Raw genomic sequence first — 23,236 nt, forward strand, 5'->3', positions numbered from 1 at the left:
CACATTTCAGACATTTGCTTTAATGTATATGAGGATCATGTTGGCTGGCTTTACAGAGCTGTTGTAAGGGTTATTCAGATAATGTAGATTAATTACTCTGAAAACAGAAATGCAATATAATTATTTATGGGCTATTGCGAGGAAAAACAAGGCTAAGCAGCACACACTGGGTCCTGAATCACTATACTACATGTTAGATGGAAAGAGTAGCCACACCAGCAACCCATACCTACATCTGCCTGGTAATATACGGCACGGCATGTCATTGAAGAAAACACTGCAAGGGAGAGAACAGTGGGAGCAATGCATTTCTCATAATGTGTAGTTTGGGCCTGATAAAATAGTAAGTGGGGTGTTCCAAGTTAGTGGGAGTCAAGGATATTCCCAGCTTTGTTTTAGTTCATGAGATATTCTCACGTGGGAAAGAAAAGTGCAGTCTTATGCCATTTGTATGCTATTCTGGGAGCCTTTCCAGAAGATCGGGGTGCTGAACTTCTTTCGGTCCGAGGGCCGAATTCTATTTCAGAGACGCTCTTGGGGGCTGCGTTCCATGGTGGGTGGGGCCAAAGACAAAAGGACCAGGGCCAAAATGCAAAAAATCCAGCCTATTTTAACTTAAATCTCTTACTGCCAGTAACTCAGCCTTAGGAGAGGCATGCCAACCTTTTAGATTAGGGGAAAACTGCACAAAACCTGGGAAACCACCAAATAGTTGGTGGTTGGGAGAAAGAGGGTGAGGCCAGGTAAAGGGGCCATGGCTATCTGGGGAATTCTGGAGGGCTGGATTTGGCACTGGATTTAGCCCCTGTGCCTGAGGTGCTGCACCCTGCTTTAGATAGATAGGAGAAAATCCTGAGGGAGTAGATACCGTTTTTAAACAAATAACATAGCTGCAGTGATGTGGCACGACTGAAGCAGGCATATCAAACAAGAAACCTTCATTACAGAAAATACTGTTTAATCCTCTACATACATCAAATTCCACAATAGCACCAAAAGCTCTTTGTGCTTCACGCCAACGGCCTGTGGCTGGATCAGGCCCAAGCCAAGGGAAAAAATGGATTCTTTTTGCTGACTCAACCAAGAAAGGCATAGACAAAATATCAAAACGTGAAACCACTGAAAGATCCCCCCTCCCCCAAACCACATTTTTTTATTTTACATTTCTTTTTGTACAAATCAATGCATCTCTTCAAAATTGCCAATGTTACAAACGTAGGAAAAAAAACACATCACTATAAATCACCCACTTTAATGCATGATCAAATTGTCACAATTTAGGAAAAAAAACAATATTTACAGAAAAATCCTTCTCCTTGACTTTATTTTTTTGTAGACCGAGGAAGCTAACAACCAATCCCAGTTAAATTTCTTTGAATCGGTTGTTCCTAAAAACGTTTTAAGTATAAAAATTAGGTTTCTGCTGTTACACTCCTTCCAGTGCAATGCCAAGCCTTTGTTTTTAAAAGCAAAACAAGATAAAAATAAATAACCCACAGCAGTGTATTTCTTTCAATATTCTTTCTTCCACGTTCAAGGCTTGTAGGTCTTCAAAGTGCTATTGAAGAAAATCATCCCAGATGTCCCTTATCTTATAAAAAGGTGAAGTTCGCATCTCGGATTGCTGTGCTAAGTGTGTTTGTGCAGTAGGGGCTTTCTTCCCTGACCCATCTGTTCAAACTGGGCTCAGTACAAGGCAGTGATTTGGCCAGAGACCTACTTGCAGTGATCTCAGCTGCATCTGAAGGCTTGCTATTTTCCAAGAGATGCCTCTAAGGCAGTGCTCAAACAGTTGCAGAGTTCATCTCATCTCTCCACTAATTAGGATAGGGATTAGGAGTTTAGATTCTCTGTTGACCTTATGGGGCACTCCAAGCAGTCTCATTTTCCTGTAAAGTCAATACCATCATTTCAGGAAATATCCACCCTTCTTTCCCAGCATGCTCCAAACTCCTTTTGTATTGCTGCCAGGTTAACTGGAAAAGTGGTGCCCATTCTCTGCCCAGATCCCTAGAAACCCTGCATAGTTGTGCCTTGCTACCACTGAATTAACTCCACATTTCTTGGCAGTGCTTTCACCCCACCTCTGATCAGAGCAGAATACTTACTTTCTCTCCACCACCCCAAACAGAATGAAAGAAGAGAAGAAAGAGCAGCTAAATCTGGATCAGGGACAGAACCCTCAAGAACCCAACTCAGCACTATTCTCAAAAAAGAAAAAGCAATGCCACGTAAGTTAGCATAATAAAAACAAAGGATAAGTAAAATCCTAATTAGTGAACCATCATTCCTCCAAATTCATGTCCCCAATTATTTTGCCAAGAGACCTTTAAACCTCTAGAATCCAGATAGACAGTTGATGATCTATCCCCACCACCAATTCTGCAGAATGGAACTATTTGGGAAATATTTGAGAAATGGTCTCAAGGTGCTCTGAATACCAGGGCAACACATAAGCAATCTATAAATAAGCAGAGTTCGGTATTTCCCTTTAAAATGCTAGATGCAAATAAAGTATTAAAATTGGCTCCCATCAAAGAAAAAGCAACTCTATGGAGGATCCGATGCCAACACAATCCCTCTTTCGTTACCAATTCAATGATAGTGATAATAAAACCAAATGAGAAACTCTCTACACTGTAAGTGTTTTGTTCATGGGCTTGGAAGGAGGGGAATGGTGGAAGATATGCCACCAACCACCCTCGTTGTTGTATTATGACAGCAGAACAAGTTATTAAAACCCAACACTCAAGCATGCTATTGAATGGTCACACACAGAGGTTTCCATAGCAATAACAATCAAAGTGAGGTTCTGAAAAGGAACCAAATGGGTTTGTAGCTGAAAGAATCGTTAGTGTGGGAAGAGTTCCTGTATTGTATTTACGGGGAAGTTATCGCTCCTGACTTCTCAGGTTTTTTGCCCTTGGATAAAGCTGCAGCTTGTTTTAGGAGCTCTCTGTTCTTGGCCTGTTGGGGGGAAAATAAATAGAGAAAAATGAGTATTTGAATGCGCTGGACTGTAGTTAGAGTAACTGCTGGCAACTACACAGAATCCTGGATCGGAAAAGAAAGAATATAAGCAAGAAAGGCAGTGGACACTTTGCACTAAAATAAAGATAAAATAAAAAATTCTGCACTGAGAAAAACTCCGTTCTGTGACCTGAATAAATTATGCAAACTAATTTATCCTGAAATTGTATTATTCTGCATAATTTATTCTAATTTTGCCACTCAACATGGGGAAAGCACTGAAGCCTTGTCCCTAACCACTGTGGATCTTACCCATGTACCCTTCTGCCTTGGGAAATTTCCAGTAGACATTGCCCACATGTTTTCAACCCTATCTTTGCAGCCAATCAATGAAAGTGGATATTATCAGGAAGCTGAGTTCTATGTCTAGCACCACATCCGGCATGTTTCCTGCACTCCTACAGAACCATGGCATACACAACCCATCTTGCTCCCCACTGCAGCTCCCCGTGCACCCCCACCCCCCAAATCTGGAACACTGGGAGACGCTCTGGAGCAGACCTGGGACATGCACAGGAGAATGCAGGGGGGAGGAAAAGAAGGGGAAGTCCCATCACACAGCAGATTTCCAACCATGCAAGGGTTGGGTCCAACCCAATATGATCCAACACCATGACGTCCCACTGGCAGAACACATGCTTTGCATGCCAAAGGTCTCCCCAGTCTGAAATCCTGGAGACCAACTACTAGTCAATGTTGACAATATTGAGCTAAATGGACCAACGGCCTGACTTGATGCAAGTCAGCTTCCTATGCTCTGAGGTCTGGTGTCACAGTTGCATCAAATGGCAATAGAACACGTTTCAGAAAGATGTGAATACCCTTTCATCGAGTACTGCCTTGTGGGGTTAACAGAACCTACATGTCTACTCAGGAATAAATCCCACTGAGTTAAATGGGACTTAATGCATATTTGTAAACCACCCAGAGAGCTTCGGCTATGGGGTGGCATATAAATGTAAATAATGATGATGAAGAACAGGATTGCGGCCTGAAGGCCCCCCTGCACAGATTATTGTGCCTGGTTGGGAGACCAACATGGGCTGAATGGGATCTGAGAGTGCGCGTGTGTGCACATGTGTATCTCTGCATAAGACTTGAAGAGACTGGATGTGCTGAAAAAGCGCATTAGAAAAAGTGCTGAGTGCAGCTGTGTTGTAACTGGAGGGAAGGAAAGGAGATTAGGTTTACCAAAGACACTAAACAGCAAATTTCAACATTCAGTCACTGCAGGCCTGGACTGGATTCACACCAAGTAGCTTAGGATCAAATGACCTGTTATGTCAAATATGTAAAAATAGCAGCCACAGGGGTGCCAGGGGTGGGGGGAGAGGAGGAATCAGGAAGGAAGGGTTAATCCTTTCTCCCAGTACCACAGTCTTGACAAAAAATCCCCCTCCCCAAAGTTGGTGCCAACAGCAGCTTCCTACCTGCAAAAGAGGGAAATGGTTCACAGTTAACCCTCCTCCTGGCAGTACTGATCCTGCCCCCCAGTGATATTTTTTAAACTCCCAAACACATTACATATGATCACACATTTCACATAACAGGTACTTTGGTCGCTGGAGGTCAATGCATCTATGCATTCTAAAATCTGACAATACAGAAACACTAACAAATAGGTTCCAGGCCTGATGGACCAACTGCGGTAGATGTTTGCATGAAGAAGGTCCAGGTCTGATCCCCAGCATCTCCATGTAGGGCAAGAAAAACTGCCTGAAATCCTGGAGATCAGTGCTGACACTACTGGGCTGGATGGACCAATGGTCTGAATCAGTACAAGGCAGCTTCCTATGTTTATCAGAAAGATAGTATTAGTAGATACAACAATACGAATGCTTGTTAAACTGGCCCAATGCACATAATGTTTCAGCTACTGGGCGGTATAGAAATGAAATGAAATAAATACAATAATGTTCAGTCACTCTTGAGAATAACTCATGGATGGATCTAGTTAAATAAAGTTACCTGCAATTGTTCTGTGACTTCCTTGTGAGTCTTTTCCATTTGGTTCATTTTAACCCTCATTTGGGATTCCTGGTACTGCAGATCAGCCTTCAGTTCAGTTATCTGCAAAACAAAAGAAAATATAGTAGTTTAAATTCCTTTGCACTGAATATATGTCATACAATGGGATACATCCTTGCAGACATCCAGTCTGTTAAGTTTGTCATAGGGCTTCTCCTGGGAATAAGATAAGGTGCTTTATTAATTTAATATACGTTTAGCCTGAAAACTAAAGCAAGAACCTAGCTGACACTGGCCAATTTCCTTCTGGCTTGTCTTCCAGAACCATAGAACACAACTGGTTCCCATTCAACTTTCTACAACCGCAACATCTGAGTACAGCGAACTCAAAAATGAGCAAGAGTTTAGAGAGTATTCCATAACTTGGAATCTTAGCTCAAACAGATTTTTGAGCAAGAAGGAACATTGTACATCATATACAAATTACAGAAGCAATTAGAACTGAACTGCAAAGCCCCCAGGGGGAACCAACACTAAAGCAAGGGGTCATAAGCCAGAATCTAGTACTACTCTTCACCATCCCCTCACTGAAGAGGCCCAGTTCGCAGCTTTGGCCATTGTATATCAGCACTATATGTGCAATCTGCTGTCACTGATCTGGCTACTAGCCCTGATGGCTACGTGCTGCCTCCAGTAGCAGAGGCAGTGAGCCTATGTACACCAGTTGCTGGGGAACATGGGTGGGAGGGTGCTGTTGCACTCCTGTCCTGCTTGTGGGTTTCCTGTGGGCAGCTGGTTGGCCACTGTGTGAACAGAATGCTGGACTAGATGGACCCTTGGTCTGATCCAGCAGGGCTCTTCTTATGTTCTTCTGACTGAGCCAAACTCTGAAAATGACAAGTGATCAAGTAAGGGTAGCACTGAGGTATTTTGGTATATCAGCACTCTGTTATCAACTGTACTTTATTGCTTTTTTATTGTATGCTCACAGTTATGCAATACCTTTATTAGGACCAACCCAAATGCTACAAAAGGGTGTGCAAGCTTTCGAGTTCTCCAGAACTCTTCATCAGGCTAATGGTATAAAAAGCAGGGATGGGGTAGAGCATTAAACAAAACCATATAAAGGCCAAATGTTGTGGCCCTGAGGTCTGCAACTTAGACTCAGTCTTTCAAGTATGGAGACTGCAGACTGAATGAACTAGTCACTGGTCGGTGCTGCAGGTATCTGGCCTTTATGTTTTCGTAAGTGATGGTCAGCAGAGCAGGCTGCGGGATTCTGGGAGTTATAGTCCAACACATCTGGAGGGCACCAGGTTGGGGAAGGCTGAACTAGTTTGATGACAAATTCTGGAGAGCTTGAAAACCTGAACGCTCTTTGTGGCATTTTGGTTGGTCCTAATGGTCTTAACTGTGGATTTTGGATTTTTTTCTAATGGACCAACGCAGCCATCTTCACCTTTTTAAACAGTTGCAAGCAAACTTCCAGGCCTTGTTTTTGAAACACGAGGCAGACATTTCAAACAAACAATACTGCTACCACTTTTTATCTTAAATCAAAGATATAGTGAAACAGTAGTACTATTACTTTTATAAAAAGGTGGTAAGGGGAGGAGAAGACTCAGTGTGATAATGGAAAAAATCAAAGAGCGGATAAAGCAACAAAGGGAATAAGAATAAGAGAAACAAAGACATGAAACAAGGCCTTGGTCATGGGTAAAACTAATGTGCACACCAGCTGATTCTTTACCCTATAAAAAGACACAGTGACAGAAGGTGCAAGGGGTCCACATATCTATTCATGATGGTCATCACAGTGGGCATTCCTTTCCACCAGGTGAGCGTGAAGCTGAGTGCAACAGGGATGCTCCTCTCTGCCTCACTTACCAACATGGAGCTGGTAAGGAGGACATGGGTTCATTCCCACAGTTGTGCTGGGTTTCAGAGATGCCGCAAACCTGGTACAACGTCAGAGACGAGACTCTGACCCACCCTTCTCAGAGGGGAGCAGGGTGGATGGCGAGCAAACATTTCCTGACAACATCAATGCACATATGTCGGTGAGGCCTCTCCAAAACAAACTGGCCCATTGTCCCACAAAGGAGGCTCAAGGGAGCATTACCTTCTTCTCTTTTTCCAGTATCATCTGATCCTTCTGGTGCAACATTTTCTTGAGAGTAGCCACTTCCTCCTTCAGCTGGGCTATGATGACAAAGTGGTCAGTGCCAGGAGAGTCCAAGGCAAGGTCTGGAGAAAAACTACAAGAGACAAGAAGAGGGATCTCGTTATACACCACTGCGCTCCAACTCACAGGCGAGGTAAGCCGTGAACAAGAGAGGTCAGTCCCACAGAATAACAGGCCTGTAAAGCACCCCCCATGGCCATCTAGCTGCCATCATTCATTGAGATTTATTTCTTTAATTCAAACGATGTTTAAACCTCCCTTTATCCCATGATCTCAAGACGGTAAACAACATTTAAAATAGTAATACATGCTACATGCACAACACATTTATTGAAAACAAGTTGCTCCAACCACCAATTTAAATCGTTGCCCAACACATTTCTTTCCTTTATACAGCAACAGCAATGCAGACAATTCTACTCCTTCCTTGGCTATTGACATTGCAAAGTTCTTCCTAATCTTTAGTGTGTTTGCATTCCTGCAACAAAAATCCACACTTTGTGGCAAAGTGAACAACTGCTCAGACTTTGATAATGCAGTCCTATGCACGCTTACTTAAGCATAAGCACTGCTAAACTCCATGAGACTTAATTCCAAGTAAAATTGCATAGATTGGGCTGTATGCATCTAAAATATATCAAGGGATATCCTGGGAAGAAGGGAAAAGGTTATCTACCTTTTTAATCGCATTTTCCCTTTTTGCTGAAAACAAGCAAATAGCCAGCTCTCCTAAACTTCTGTCATCTCTTATTTATTTATGAGTATCTATAAGCTGCTTACATCTAAAGATTTCAAAACAATGTACATAGAAAGAAAAGTAAAGGCCAATACATAGAACGTACCATATCTACATAAGGTGGAATGCTGCACTACACAGGGAAGGTTTACATAAACAGATGGGTCTTCAACATCTGTCTAAAAATAAAGTGTTGGTGCATGTCTAATGTCAGGGGGAAGATTATTCCATATAGTGGGTGCCACTATTCTGAATACCCTGCTTCAAACAACTGCACAGCAAACCTCAGAAGTATGTGGTACCAACAGGAGGACATCACCAGATGACCTCGGGAATCGAATGGGTCTACAGAGGAGAAGGCGGTCTCTCAGATAATCAGACCTCAAGTTGTTTAGGGCTTTTATACACTAGCAAAGCCCTAAATATAGCTTGGGAGAAAATATGGCTTCTTCAGCACAGGTGTAATATGCCGCTGATAGGTTGCCCCACTCAGCGACTTAGATGGAGCATTCTGCACTAGTTGCACTACTAATGTAGACAGGGAAACCCAACTGGCGGCTTGCAGACCACAAAGTACCTTTCTGTGTCTTTACTGAATTTTAACCAAGATGTTGTACAAAATTTTGACCATGGTTTCACTTGTAAAGTAGAGCAGCCATAGGTCTCTGTGTGTACTTGGAGGTGCACTCCTTGCCCATGGAGAAGAGAACAGACAGCACCTTAAACAGTGTTGTGGATCCATTTTACATGTTCCCATTGAAGAATGTGATCAGTGTGTTAGAACACACCACGAGGGTGCTCAATCGCGTAGGGAAAAGCCATTGTGGCTTCTCTCCCCCACGTGTGGTGCATGCACGCCCTCCATTTGCATAATTTCCCATGATGCAGCGCGGGTTGGTATGCCGTCCGAACCCCTCGCGTGTGGCTTTGTACCCACCCTACAACCCCTATCCATTCCTTCTCCCTACATGATCAGCCGAACCCAAACCATGTGTATGGTTCGCACGATCAAAGCAAGCCATGGTGGTTTGTTTACATCAGTGAAGCATGCTGGGCGCCACTAGCCCAATTACTCACCCAGGCGGCTTGTCTGAACCCGGGCACATGGCTTGTTTGAGGGGGAAACAACTCTGAAAGAACAACAGGTCATAGGTTATTTGAGGTTTATTTCCCCCTCAAACAAGACACGCTGCCCGGGTTCAGACAACTTGACAAGCCGAGCTCGGGTGGATGATTAGGCTAATGGAGCCCAGCATCCGCCACCAATTTAAACAAGCCATAGTGGCTCTTTCTGATAGTGCAAACTGGGTTGCTATCTTATGCACATTTTGGAAAGGCAAAGGATTGCTGCCATCCTTGGTGTATATCTATCCTAAGTCACAGGGAGACTGCAGGAGCCAGGGAAGACAATGCGCTGATCGCACAATCACCAGGTGGTTAACAAGCAATAGTGGCTTGTTAAACATGCTGCGCGTGCCAGTCACATGCCGTCCAATTTGCTTCATTATCTTCGCCTGCGCGGCTTAGTGTGTTGTCCAAATCCAACAAGGGTGGGTTGCTGCCGTGGTTAACAAACCACCCCAGAACAGCCCATGCTTGGATCCAGACCAGACTGGGCATGCCTATTCCCACTGAAGGACAATGTGGGGAAAATAGCCCTTAATAACTTCAGTCCCATTAGTTTCAGAAGCAGCTGCAACTAACTTGGTCTGGATTCATTCGAACCTAAGAAGAGTCAGGCTGGATCAAACCAAGGGTCTACCTAGTCTAGCATTCTATTCAGGCAGTGGCCAACCGGCTGCTTGTGGGAATCCCACAAGGAGGACAGGGGTGCCGCTGCACCCTCCCTCCTATGTTCCCCAGCAACTGGCGTACAGAGGCACACCACCTCTAGCACTGAAGGTAGTATATAGCCGTCATGAATAGCAGCCACTGATGGCCTTAGATAACCCATTAAATGCAATGTATGTATCAACACTGGAGATAGAAACAACAGCCCAAGTGACAAAAGGAGAAACCCTATGTTCCATGTGAAAGTTTTCCTTGGGGGAGACAGAAAAAGACTGATTTCAACTCTGTTGACAGCAAATTCAGTTCTGAAACTTTAATTAAGACACAGAACAGAAAAGGAAATAGTATAAAAATGAGGGGGGGGGAGGTTTTTCTGCAATATTGCACACTTTCAAAAACTATGCCAGTTTATCTACTCTCCAGCCTTTTTGTCCACGGGTCAGTTCTGAGCAAGCACTGCCCCTTCTGGGCTACAGGCCATACCTGCAATCACATGTGAGCCAGGCTGCATGAAGATGCAGCGGTAGCCGTTCCCGCAATGACAGAACTATCTGTCTGCTGTTCTCCACGTACAGCCCAGTTCACGCCAAAGCTTCCCCCAAGCCATTGTGGACATGAGCGTGGGTGATGTTGCTCCTGAGCAGGAGAAACTGGCTCAACAGCCCAAGGAGCATTTCCCATCTGCTAATGTCATATTGCTCATTACCAGAAAACTACCAGAGTTTTCAGGGAGAGAGGGGCAGGCAGGACCTAGCAATTGCTTAGCAGGGCATAAACTCCCTTGAACTCTTCCTTTCCTTCTCTCTGCTGCCCAGTCTTCTTGGGGCAGGCAGCACAATGCTGCTGCAGGTTTCCACCTTCCCAATGACTGTGCAGTTATGACCTCTCCTCAGCTTATCGAGGACAGTGCTGAAGGCAGCCCATCAGCTCCACCACCCCTATTTTTCCAGTTCAAAGAAGGCATCAAAACCAGGAGGGATCTGTAACACAATGTTGCAGTCTACAGTGTTCCTGTTCAGGATTTCTGGCACTTTGCTCCATTTCCCTCTTCTGGGTTTTTTCCTGTCAGCAATTAGTAAGCAATCCATGACCACTAGACCCACCCCCACCCTGCAAAGAGGGGTTGTACTTCTGCAAACCTTGGGGGTTATCCTAGTCCTGTGGATAGCTCTCTTTTGCGGGTGGATAGTGCTGTTTTGGCTACATATGCAACAGCACTCATACCTTGAACATGGAAAGAAGGATATTGGGCCTCTGGTAGCCATGACCGACTTGGCAGGTCAGATGTTGTGCAGGTCTGTCGTAAATAGTCACTAAGCTCTAGTTCTCACTAATGAGGTTAACCTGGGTCTGGGCTGTCACATTTCATACTGCAGGTGAGCGTGTGTCGCATGACTGAATGCTCCTTCATACAAAACAATTCCCTGCACATAGAAAGCTAGCATACCAAGAAGAAGGCTAAGCTATAGACCTTCTCTCTGACATCCAGCTTTCTATGTGAAGGGAATCAGTTTGAATAGAGGAGCATTCGGCCACAGACAGACTAGAGACAAGTTAACCTCGGTGAGAATTATGTGGCCCAAAAGCATTACGAATCAGCCACAGAATGTTACTTCCTCTGTCTTTAGAACAAGATGTGCAAGCTTGTGTGCACCATCCTGGGTAGGAATAAAGCTAAATAACATCCATTGTGGAGAGACACGAAGGGTCTTCATTGACTACTCTGTTTATATCAAGCCCTGGATAACTTCAAGGCTCACCTAGGTGCAGATTTAGTGAAGCTTCCTGCTGTGTACCAGCCAGAATACAGCCTGTTACATCTGTGGCACTAGCCCTGCAGACCCAGTTCAAAGACAGCTCTGGTCAACTCCCTCAAAAACCAAAGTTCTTACTGAGCATCAGCCTGGAATTTCCTTGTGCTGGTTTATGCCTGCCCTCCAGTGGAACTGAACAGCCATGGCAAGAGACTGTGCTAATCAACTGAACTCAATTCCAAAGAAACCCTTTCAGAAATTGTGTGTGTGTACGTTCAAGTTGAGTAAGTTTATACAGTGCACAGGATATATAAGGTGACAGACAAACACACAATGGGTTGGATCCAGATTTAAGCTGGATCAAGTGTGCTGGCAGAAGAGGATTTCTCTGCCTCCTCCTTCCTATGGCAGCCCTTCCAGTCCCTTCAAAATGCTACACAGAAAGTCAGGAGACCCTGCTGAATGGAGTGAGCTGTGGTGTGTGTGGTGGGGGGCTCCTCCAAAATTAGGCAGAGGCACCTTCCATGAGCAGAGCCCTTCCTCTTGAGGAAGGCAGATCTTGGATCATATACAGCAATAATACACACACACACACACACACACACACACACACACTCTTAGCTCTAATCATCCTATACTTTGGGAACTTCCTACTTATTGGACCTTGATACAGATCTAGTAATACAACATCACATCACCAAATGATAATGGAAAGGGAAAATCTTGTGTGTGTAGGGAGGGGAAATATTTGTTATGTTGTTAAAAGCTAATCAGGCCTCAGCTACGTTTGAGCTTGGACAAGATATTTCCTCAGAGCTGTTTTTAATTTCCCAAAGGAAGAGGGAAATGTAAGTGCAACAAAGAAATAAAAGCAGAGAAGGGGCAAAGAGAGTTGGATAAGAATCTCAGAGCTGGTTTAGCTACACAGGGGAGCATAAGACAGATTTTTTTAATTAAGCTAAAGTTCTTGAAACAAGAAGCTAATAGGAGAGGAAATATAAACAATCAACCCAACTTGGCAAGGGCTCAAGCAGAACAGTGGCATATTATATGTAACAAAACTGAGTTAATAAATGGCATGGCCACTAGGTGAACACGATAGGGAGGAAGAGAGGTCATGCCAAGTGCCACAACAGCCTCATGGCGAAACCAGGCCATGATAGTGCGAGGGCAGGAAGGAGAGTGGAACGAATAAGAACAGGAATAAGTTCATCGTTTCATACAGAATCTTGCAGTGCTAACGTAGCAGTAGCACACAGGGAAATTTTCTGACTGAATCCAATGAGGAAAACAATCAGCTAAAGACCTTCTCATACTTTTGCCCATGCCACTCAGTAATGTTCTTGAAAAATTGTTTTAGGAAAGGTCCATCTAGTCCAATATTCTGTTTCCAGCAGCAGCACCTATCCAGATGGGTGTTCACAAGTACAGCACAAAAATTATGGTCTTCTCCTCTCATTTGACCCCCTGCATCTGACATTCAGAGGTACAACTGGGACCTGCAGCCAAATGTTGCAGTTCCAGCCAACCAGCCATGCCCTTTTTTAAGATACTCCATTCCACATTCCACAACAGCCAGTCAGCATTCTGTGCCCATTGGACATGCTCAGTCCTCATTAGGTTGCTTTTGGGCTCCTGCCCTCAGCCCCCATGGTTTTCTCTTTTATTTGTACTTTGCCAATTTTGGGCAAGCCTGTTGATGCCTCCCTCTTGTGCATGGATGGTGCCATTTTGGCTATATAAGGATCCACACTCAGAGGACTTCATTACTTGTATACAGGATAATATGGTCTCTGTACATCAACAAAGAAGTGACAGAGAGTTACACAGAAGTTAAACCAGAATGTCAAGCAAGTGATTACCAATTAAGACACACTTGGAAGTCCCAGCCTAAAATGTGGCTCACGCTCCTTGCCCGACGAGTATTAGGAGATAATCCCTCAGCATGGATTGCTTCCACAAATGAGACAATTCCCAGGGTTGGGAAAAAAACAGGGGAGAAAATGATAGGTGATCTCACTTCAGGATGTCAGTGCCTTGAGAAACAGGACAATCATGGGCACCGAGACTCTGTTGGGACGCAGCCCACTGCACCAACACGGACGGGGCACTCTGGATAGGGGGGCAAAGCATCTCGGGAGAGGAAGGAACGCTGAGAATTAGAGAGGAAAGGGAGGAATGAAAATATGCACATCAAGAGTGTCAATTATAACTATTTCCCCCTCATTCTTTCCCGGTAAGCATCAAGGGACCCTATCTTGCTACTTCACTCCTTCTGAAGGGAAAAATCCCAACACGTTTTGCACACAGTAATTGCAGAACAGACATTTCAGCCTTCAGAGATGGCTGAGGCTTTCCTTTTCCCAGAACAAAGGAAGATAAAACGGGGGATTTATTTATGCTCTTGCTTGACAATAGCTCTCTTTTATCTTAGATATATGTTTCTATTCTGAGCTGCCTAAACGAAGACTACAGCCTGGAATACTAGAACTGTATTGTATGGCCATTTAAAAAATACAATCTATCAAAAAGGTTCCTCATAAGGAGAAAGTGGGTCCACAAAATCCCTGCAACTCCAGAAAAGGAACTTTCCTTTTTGCCTCTAAGCACTGAGACTTGTACTCAATTATTATTCTTATGTTTAAGTAAAGACAGATCAGACCTCCCACCTGCACTTCCAAAATTTAACTGGCTCACCTGTCCCCATTGGCTGATATGGCATCAAACTTGGGTTTTTTCTTTGGGATTTCATTCTGAATAGAAGATGTAGATAATGTTTTCTGGCTGCAAAAGGAAACAAACAAAGGCACTGGTAAGAAGCTGGACGCTTGGTAATATAAGTCACGATCCTGGACTGTCATCTTGCTTTCAGTAGCTGCCGCAAAATCCTTGAGACGAGAGCCCTTTCCAGATAAAGCACCATTTCTTAAATAGAAGCAAACGTGAAATAACTGTTAGTGCACCCCCACTAAAAACCTTGCACATGCTCAGTGGCTACACATTTTATAAGAGGCTAACAAGAACGACACTCCACAGCCCAGACATTCCCCAGCTACTTACCCAGTACAGATGAGTATGTAGACTGTTTATCATGTCCAAATAATTGTTTTAGATTCTGCTGATTAGGGCAGAAGTTACTGTGCTTATTATTAACAGCATGGGGTCACATATATGGTTTCCCCCTCTATCTATCTAAAAATATTTCTAGACCGCCTTTAAGGGTGGAACCCTCTCCCCATTTTATAGCCACAACATGCTATGAAGTAGGTTAGGGAGGGAGGGAGGAAGAGAGAATGGGGGGACATGACACTCAGTGAATTTCATGAGGCTGAGTCACTTTGGAGAGCCATCTGGACTGAAAAAAGAAAAGTACAAGACACGTGCTCTTTTGCTCATCACTACTTCTCTATTCTAAATTCCCCACTCCCAAAGTGGCTTGGCAAAAAAGAGTAAGGAAACTATTACGTGTGCTAGCATGTAGTTAGCTCCCCTGAAAACGTAACCCTAGTTCTGTGGCACATGCTTTAATTAATTAATTAATTACATTTTTATACTGCCCAATAGCCGAAGCTCTCTGGGCAGCTCACAACCATTAAAACCATAAAACACAAGACAATGAAATACAGATGATAAAATACAATATAAAAGTTTAAAGGTTTAAAACTACAATACAAAAATAAAAATAACCAAACAGAAGCTGGCAGCAGTGCAAAAACGTAAAATGCAATACAGAAACTAAAAAACCGGGAGAATAAAAAGGTCTTTATGTGGCACTGAAATGAGCACTACGTTGGCACCAGGCAAACCTCTCTGGGAAGCTCATTCCACAAACGGGTGCCACAGCGAAAAAGGCCCTCTTCTTAGTAGCCATCCAGAGGGCCCCCAGTTCCATCCTTGGCATCGCCAATTAAACAAGGACCGGATGGCTGGTAATGTGGAAGAACTCTGCTGGAGACCCTGGGGGGCCACTGCCAGTCAGAGTAGACAACACAAGGCTAGACATACAGTCTGGCCTGGTATAAGACAGCTTCCTATTTCCCTTAACTATGCTAAGAAATTAATGTGCCTTATTTAACAAATCCCATATTGAAAAAGCCCAGTATTTGCAGCATTGAGCAGGGAACGAAGCCCAGACCTTCAACAACATGATTGGGTTCACATGACCACTGCACCTTGTCGCGGCTTAACCCATGACGAGCTGCGGTGCCATCCTGAAAATAAACCAACAGGTGGGTTGTGCAAAGATTAAACAACCCTCGCATCACTCTAAAACAGGGTTTTGGCGGGTTCTGCCACCAAGCCCACTGTGGAAGTGCACACGCCACACTTGCGGCACATGTACCAGGTTCTCCCCAGATCAAGTTCAGGGGAAACCTGCTTTTCCCATTTGTAGCAGACAGCGGCTTTGCTGGCCTTTGTGTCGATCCTAAAGCCATTTCCCCAACTTCTTAGAAAGCCCTTGCCCATTTCCATGTTTATACCAGCCTAACTTATTCAACAGTTAGAGAGCCAGCATGCTGTAGTGGTGAGAGTGCTGGATTGGGTGCAGGGAGATCCGGGTTCTAGTCCCCACTCAGCCATGGGAGCTCACTGGGTGACTTTGGGCCTGTCACAGACTCTCAGCCCAACCTACCTCACAGGGTTGTTGTTGTGAGGATAAAATGGAGAGGAGGAGGAAGATAATGTAAGCCGCCTTGGGTTCCTTGCAAGAGGAAAGAAGGCAGGATATAAATGCAATAAATAAATAAACAAACAAACAGGCCACTGAAGAAGGTATGCGTTATTAGCACAATAATTTGGCCACAAAAACCAATTCCATTTTCTGCTGCAGGTGGGGCTACCCTGTCTTTATACATTACAGGAGCACACAGAATAAAAAGAGCGACCTGCTAGGAAGGAGAGTACGCAGCAATAGCAGTGAGACAGGATTACCTGTTGCAGTGGCTGCTGCTAAGCCGGCCATACTGTTCCTTCTCTGGCAAGCTTGTCCGGGAGGAGGTGCTCAGGTGTTTACGTTGTTCTTTGGTCTTCTGTAACACTCTTTTATAGGACAGCGTACAAAGCCAGCAGAGTAGCTTCCCATCCACCTAAGAGACCAGGACGGGAAGTCCACAAGGCAGACAGGAAGGGAAAAAGCACATCAGCTAAACTGGAATCTAAAAACTAGGGAGGCTCAAGGATTTTGTTTGGTCCACATTTTAAGCAGATCGACCTAATTCATGCAACTCAGACTAATATACAGATCAGAACAGAGTTATCCTTCGGACTGCATACTTCTCAGAATCTTGCAGTGCAGTTCTCAGCTCAAAACTGTGTATGAAGATTCATATTTTAGGGAGAAATGTGTATTTTAGGGAGAAATTAGTCCAATGTGAATTTTTGTGTTTTTTGTAAAGCTGGCTGATGCAGAAATGGGACAGAACTTATGATTAAACACATAGAAAAAATGACACAAACTAGAAATAGACTGCTCCATCCATTCCTATGAAAAACAACTCTTCTGAAACAAAAGTGAGTGTTAAAACGAGACATCCTCTGCTATTTAAGAAAAAAAAGTACAATTGGGAGGTAATATTTTGTAGCTAGCACATATTACTGGTGAGAAAGGCATTGGCCAATTTACACAGCCTTCTCCTGAATTCTGTGAATTAGTGTTTCATTCTTTCTCACGCTGGATGCCCAGCCAGATCTCAAGGAGGCACTGGTCCACCGACATGGGGAAATGGGAGATCACTCAGTATGGACGATACCTCAGAGATGTATGACTCTTGAGTAGACATGCCACTGTAACTATCAGGCCACTCCACACATTACAGGGGACCATTAAACCACAATATTTGCTGACAGGAACCATAGTGCCAGGGGTGTCTTGGTAGCTAGGAGACTGAGCCAGAAGTAAACATTGGCTGGACCAGAACTGATGTGGTGCTTGGACATGGGCCGTCCAAAGCACACAAAGAAGAGACTTAAGCCTTTTCCCCAAAGGTGGAGTGGGGAGAGGAAGGCAGGTACTGAACCAGAAACAACCAGCTAGGTCCAAGGAAGCCATGACCCAGCCAGGCAAGGAGGCATCAGGGCAACAGACACCTGCAACAGGCAGCCAAACCCCCAGTTCCAGGAAAGGAGAAAAACTCCCTGAAGGCACCCCAATGTGAGGAGAGACCAGCCACCTATACAGTGAGCCAATTATGAGGTAGGCCTCTCACTCCCTATCGCTGGGGAAGGAACTTAGGTGCTTGGTAGTTACAGCCAGGCTGGTGCTGTGTTCTCTAAGCCCTCTGTGGCTGAAATCATGACAACACTCGATAGAGAACAACCCGATGAGTGCATCTGTATGACACTTTCAGATGTTTTTCTGGTGCTCAAAATCTCCGCACAACGGACAGCTTTACTTTCCATACTGAAATTATTTTTTTATTTATTGCATTTCTAATCTGCTGAATAACTAATGTTCTCTGGGCGGATATTGAAAGTTATACAGATACTCACTTTTTTCCTGTCATCTTTCCTGTCAAAGGCACACTGTTGCTTACACTGCTCACAGGAATGTGGTGGCCCGTATTTCTTCTCAGAGTTTGTACAACGCTGGCACTTGTTACCAATAAAGGCTGCAATAATGTTGCAGTACTGGCAAGGTTTTGGCTTAAATAATAAAGAGATTAGCAATGCTGATCAAAGAGATTAGCAAACATATTTTAATTATATATGCAGCCCTCTCTATACTCCTAAAATTGCTTTCCTGACTTCTCTCAGCTAAATGAGCTGAAAGAGTTATTTGGGAATGTTAACATGCATTTAACTAACACAAAGCTAGCAATAACACTTTCCTTGATCATTCATGCAATCTTCTTATATGTTAGTACAGGGCTGGGCTGACTACAGTCTTATGTGGCTTTCCTTTTTTAAAAAGCAAGAATATCCGCTTTCCATTAAAGCAGGAGTGGCAGAAGTATGACCAGGTAAATCTATAGATGATTTGCAATAGATTGGAAAGAATTTCTGGCTGCCAATAGTTTAACAATAACAACAACAACAGACTCCCCCTGTAACCTAAATTATACCACTGAAATGAAGAAAACTTGGGGTAACCAGGAGTAGATTTTTATGTGGAAGGATTGTGAGTACCACCCAGTTCTGGCACTCAAATCAAAGTCTTGGTCTCCGAATTCTTTAATTCAAAGTCTTTTGCACGAGGCTCCGGTTAGTGCAAGCCTGAACCCTGCCCACCTCCGCACTAAAGCGTTTTAAATTTAGAAAGCATGGGTGCGTATTTAGTCCCTCTTGGCAATGAAGGCATAATGAGCTTGTGTTAAAGGATCCTGAGTGAGAACAAGGAAGTACGTTGGCTGAATCAGATCAAGGACATTTGCTGCCAGAAGTCCAGTGAGCAGCAGGCACCAGGTGGTCCAACATAAATTGACAAGAAGTCCATTGGTGGATCATGATCTATTTTCAGTCTACCCCTCCGTTAAAACCACGACGGGCGCAATCCTATCAACTGTGCCCTCAAAGACCGGAAACCTCCAAACTTGGAGGCTTCTGATCATCCAATGTAGGGTGGGGAGTAAACCCCACTAAATTTGATTTATTTATTCATTTATTTCATTTCTATACCGCCCAATAGCTGAAGCTCTCTGGGCGGTTCACAAAATCTTCGCCTCCCTGTCCTCCTGCCCTGAATTTTTCACCAGTCTTTTTTTGCCCATCTAGCTCTGGAGGGGGAGGGAAGGACACCGGAAGAGGCTCAAGATAGCTTGTATCCTGGCTTCTCCAGTCTCCTCCCCTCCCTGCTCACCGAAATGCCCCCTTTTCAACCTCGGAGGGCAGCTGGCGCAGTTTTTCCATGCTGGTTGTGAGGGTCCGATCTCTGACTCCTCCTTCCGAGGTTGGAGCGCTGTCTAGGGGACACAGGACTGCTCCTATAAGAATTAAGATAAATTACCAGCACAGAGGGAGAAAAGAACTTTAATACATACCGTCCCGTAAAGTTTCACGTTCTGAGCACACTTCTTGCATATTGTGTTCGTTTTGCTAACAGAACAAGAAAGAGGATTAAATTAAGATAAGGAACTATGATGTGATCTGCATTTATGCATTATATAGCAAACTGAAGAGAATTTTGAATAACTTTTGGTGACTTTTATGAATTATATATAACTTATGCCTTACCCAATCTTATATGGTCATTATGTGACCATTATGTTCTGGGGCCAATTTTCAGAATATTTTAATTGGATAAATTATAGAAAAGGCATAAGATATTACAGAAAAAAACCAAGAAATAAATCCTGCCAGACTACATAGAGACGGAAAGGACAATTTGCTGAATTATCTGCCATTAATAGGAGTTGTTCATGAGTGTTCAATGCCAACAGGACCCGGGCAGAAGGCATTTTACTAGAATTGCATTCTACAAAGCAATCCTACGCATGTCCAATTCAAAAGTAAACCCCATTAGGTTCAATGGGGCTTAGGCTACAATCCTATACCCACTTACCTGGGAGTAAGTCCCACTAAATTCAATGGGACTTACTTCTGAATAGATATGAACAGGATTGTGCTTTTAGTCCCAGGTAAGTGGGTATAAGTTTACATTCTTAATCCTTACCATTACAAATTGTGTTTTTACTAATATTATCTGCTTCTTCTCTGAAGCGACAGCACAGTAATTATTCTAATCTCAGTGGCTGCAGTTTGTGCAGAGTGGTTCAGAATACAGATGTGGTACATTTTAATTCCCTTCTCACTAAGCACTGGGATCCACACCACAATTGCCATTATCTGTATCTAATATGGCATAGCTGCCACCAAAGAACTCCCATCCTTCACCATGGCTGCAGAGGTAACACACGTGGTTAATTCCAACAACAGTGCCATACATCTGTTGGGGCTGCTGGGGCTGGCATTGAATACAACCATGCATTCTGACAATCAATATGATCAGTGCTTCCATAGCCTGGTTTGCACATCACAATTACTCTGAATTTCAAAAAGCTCTGGGTTACTGTGATCACAGCAGCATGCCAATGCATGTTGCCCAATTGCTCCTGCTGCAAGCTGGTGCTGCTAAACAAGCCAGGGAAACTCTGTCCCTGGCTTGTTTCTTGTGATGTGTGAACCAGGAATCCTGGCATCTCTCTCACATGACAAGCCAGAATTGCAACCTAGAGCTGCAGCGGGAACAATCAAGCAGCATGTCCCAGCACACTGGATGTAATTTTGATTTTATTTTTTCCAGCAGCCACGTTGCACTGGTAGCTTATGAACAGAGTCCAAGCCTGTAATCCCAAAGATTCTTCCTTGGAAGCGAGCTCTATCAGTTTCAACAGAACTTCCAAACTGATGTGAGAATTAGTTAGTAAACTAATATTAAGCATGTGTTTCTCTAACTGGGTAGAAACTGAGAAGTCCTGACTGAATCACCCTAGCAAAGCAATGCACAACTCTTATGGTTAAAACAAAAGCTTAAGTGTTTTGGACTGTCAATAAGCACTGAAGGCACACAGAAAGAAGAGAAAGGGCAGAACAAAAGGCCCTTGTTTGGGAAACATAAACAATGAAAAGGCACTGTTTGAGACATATCTTAAAGAAGGCGTTTCTGCTTGTGCCTAACAATCCAGTGTACACAGTCTGAGCACTTACCTCTCTTGCTGGAATTCAGTTCTACAGTAAGTACATTTAACCATGGGGTGTGCAATCCTACACTCCTGAAAAAGAAAGGAGATTTTAAAAGGTCGTAAATATGTATGGACTCCAGTAGAAAAGCAACAATATACAAAACAGGCATTGAGCTATCACTAATATACCCATAAATTCAAGGAAGGAGACACGAAGAGAGACTCCATCACAACAAAGATGAAGATAGCTGCAAAAGCTGTGACTCAAGATACCCAACAGAACTGAAATGCCAAAGTTCCAAATGATACATCTTTTTATTCTGGTCTCACAGACTGGGCTGCCTCTCTAGCAGTAGATGGCCGAAGCAAAAGGAGTCACCTGCAGCTCATCCTTCACATCATTCTGTGGTCTCCCCACCCAAAATTCCTCATTCACACATTCTGTTAGTGGTGGAGACAGCCATGACTCTTTTGAGAAACAACATGGATTCTCTCTAGTGAGCAACTGTTATGTTCACAGTGAAATTCATGGTCCCTTCATGGCTGCTCTTGACCATAATCATTCACTTAGGACATACTACTGATTTCTATAAATATAAATTCCAACACAGGACAGTTAGCTGTAGTTAGATACCACATTGCAGAACAGGCAGCATCTAACTATAAATAAGGGCACAATCCTAAGCATGTTTAGACAGAGAAAAGGCCAAAAAGCACAGCTGGCTGGGGAATGCTGGGAGTTGGAGGCCTTTTCTCTGTCTAAACAAGCATAGGATTGTGCCCTAAGAGTATTAAGCCCAAGCAAGAACTCAATAACACTTTCCAGTGCATGATAATGTTTAGGGTGAGATCTCAACTTTTAAATTTTTCAGGATTTTGCAACAGTTATTCTTCCTCTAATCTTCAAACCTTTTTCTTCACCATCAAATAGCCCTCCTTAATCCCCCCGACTCACACTCTTATAATTACTGTTAGCTGAACACCTCCAATTTAATTTGACTCAGAACAAACAGCTTTATTGCTGGAGTAATTATTACTGATTTTCACAGCTGCATGGTATTTATTGTATCGCTTTTATTACTTAGATTTTATTATTGTATATATGTTATTATAAACCACTCTGGGAGCAGTTTGACTAAAGGCCAATATACAAATATGCTAACTAAATGACAACTAGTACCATACTTTCTTAACAAGCCCCAAATAGAAATTATAACGCCAGTCATATACACCCACACGAATAACAGAGAGAACTAAATCCACCCTGTCTGGGTGAATAAAGGACACATGAAGGGGGAATCACTACTAAACTGTGCTAAGTGGTCTTCAGGTCATACCCACAAACTCAGGAAGCATCTTCCTACCCGGTTTCAAATCATCCCTCTAAGCAGCATCTCCCACAATCTACAGTCCAATTTTAGCCGTGTTTACTCAGAAATAAGTCCCACTGAATTCACTCACAGGAAAATATGCACACAACGGAAGCCTTGGATTCTTGCTACATTTCTATCCCTTTCATCTGCCTCCTCCTCAAAGCACTTTCTGTCCTAATAATAATAATAATAAGCTGCCAGGCCCACAGAACCAGTGTGGCGCAGTGGTTACAGCAGGAGTAGGCAACCGGGCACCCTCCAGATGTTTTGGACTACAACTCCCATCAGCCCCAGGCGGCATGGCCAATAATCAGGGATTGTGGGCACGGTAGTCCAAAGCCAACGGCGGGCACGGGGATGCCTGCCCCTGGGCTAGAGTGCTGGGCTGCCACCATGATGCTCCCTGGGTGGTCTTGGGCCAGCCACGCACTCTCGGCCCAGCCAACCTAGCAGGGCTGCTGCGGGGACAACGTCGGGCACCCTGTCCCCGCCCCCGTTCGCAGAGGGGCGGCGCAGCATCGCCTGAGCCACGCTTAACAGCAACCCTGTGAGGCAGGCCAGCGTCGTCCTCATTCCAGCATGACGTCGGGGGCGGAGCGCGACGCTGGCCCGCCGCTCCCGCTCTTCCCCGCTACGACCCCTCGCCTAGCCGCCCCCGCTCCTGACCTTGCAGAGCTGCTGACCCTGGCTGAGCGCCTCGAAGGGAAAGCGCTGGTGGCACTTGGTACAAGCATAAAGCGCCGCCATCCCGCCGCCCTCACTGACAGGCGCAGCCCTAACCC

General features: G+C 44.2%; 1 protein-coding gene across 1 annotated transcript; it reads right to left on the reverse strand.

Moving 5' to 3' along the window:
- FAM76A (family with sequence similarity 76 member A) lies at positions 1-23,236 on the reverse strand. The gene is made up of 10 exons (XM_084815741.1): positions 23,121-23,236; positions 21,107-21,171; positions 19,441-19,495; positions 17,954-18,106; positions 16,397-16,551; positions 14,162-14,248; positions 13,485-13,616; positions 7,121-7,256; positions 4,999-5,100; positions 1-2,967 (listed from the first exon to the last, which is right to left on the reverse strand). Exons 1-10 carry the CDS (start codon positions 23,199-23,201, stop codon positions 2,881-2,883), a joined length of 1,053 nt encoding a protein of 350 aa, XP_084671867.1. The 5' UTR covers positions 23,202-23,236; the 3' UTR covers positions 1-2,880.

Source organism: Heloderma suspectum, chromosome 10 (assembly GCF_057233095.1).
Source record: "Heloderma suspectum isolate Gila_16-S chromosome 10, 16-S_ref, whole genome shotgun sequence".
Lineage (NCBI taxonomy): Eukaryota > Metazoa > Chordata > Lepidosauria > Squamata > Helodermatidae > Heloderma > Heloderma suspectum.

Bases quoted from the DNA above. Each gene is read 5' to 3' on its own strand.
- FAM76A (XM_084815741.1), bottom strand. From the start codon at position 23,201: ATGGCGGCGCTTTATGCTTGTACCAAGTGCCACCAGCGCTTTCCCTTC. The intron at 13,617-14,161 runs GTGAGCCAGTTA...TCTAATTCTCAG, and splicing joins ATATCAGCCAATGGGGACAG to CGTTCCTTCCTCTCCCGAGA. The intron at 5,101-7,120 runs GTAATGCTCCCT...TTTGTTTTGCAG, and splicing joins TACTGGAAAAAGAGAAGAAG to ATAACTGAACTGAAGGCTGA.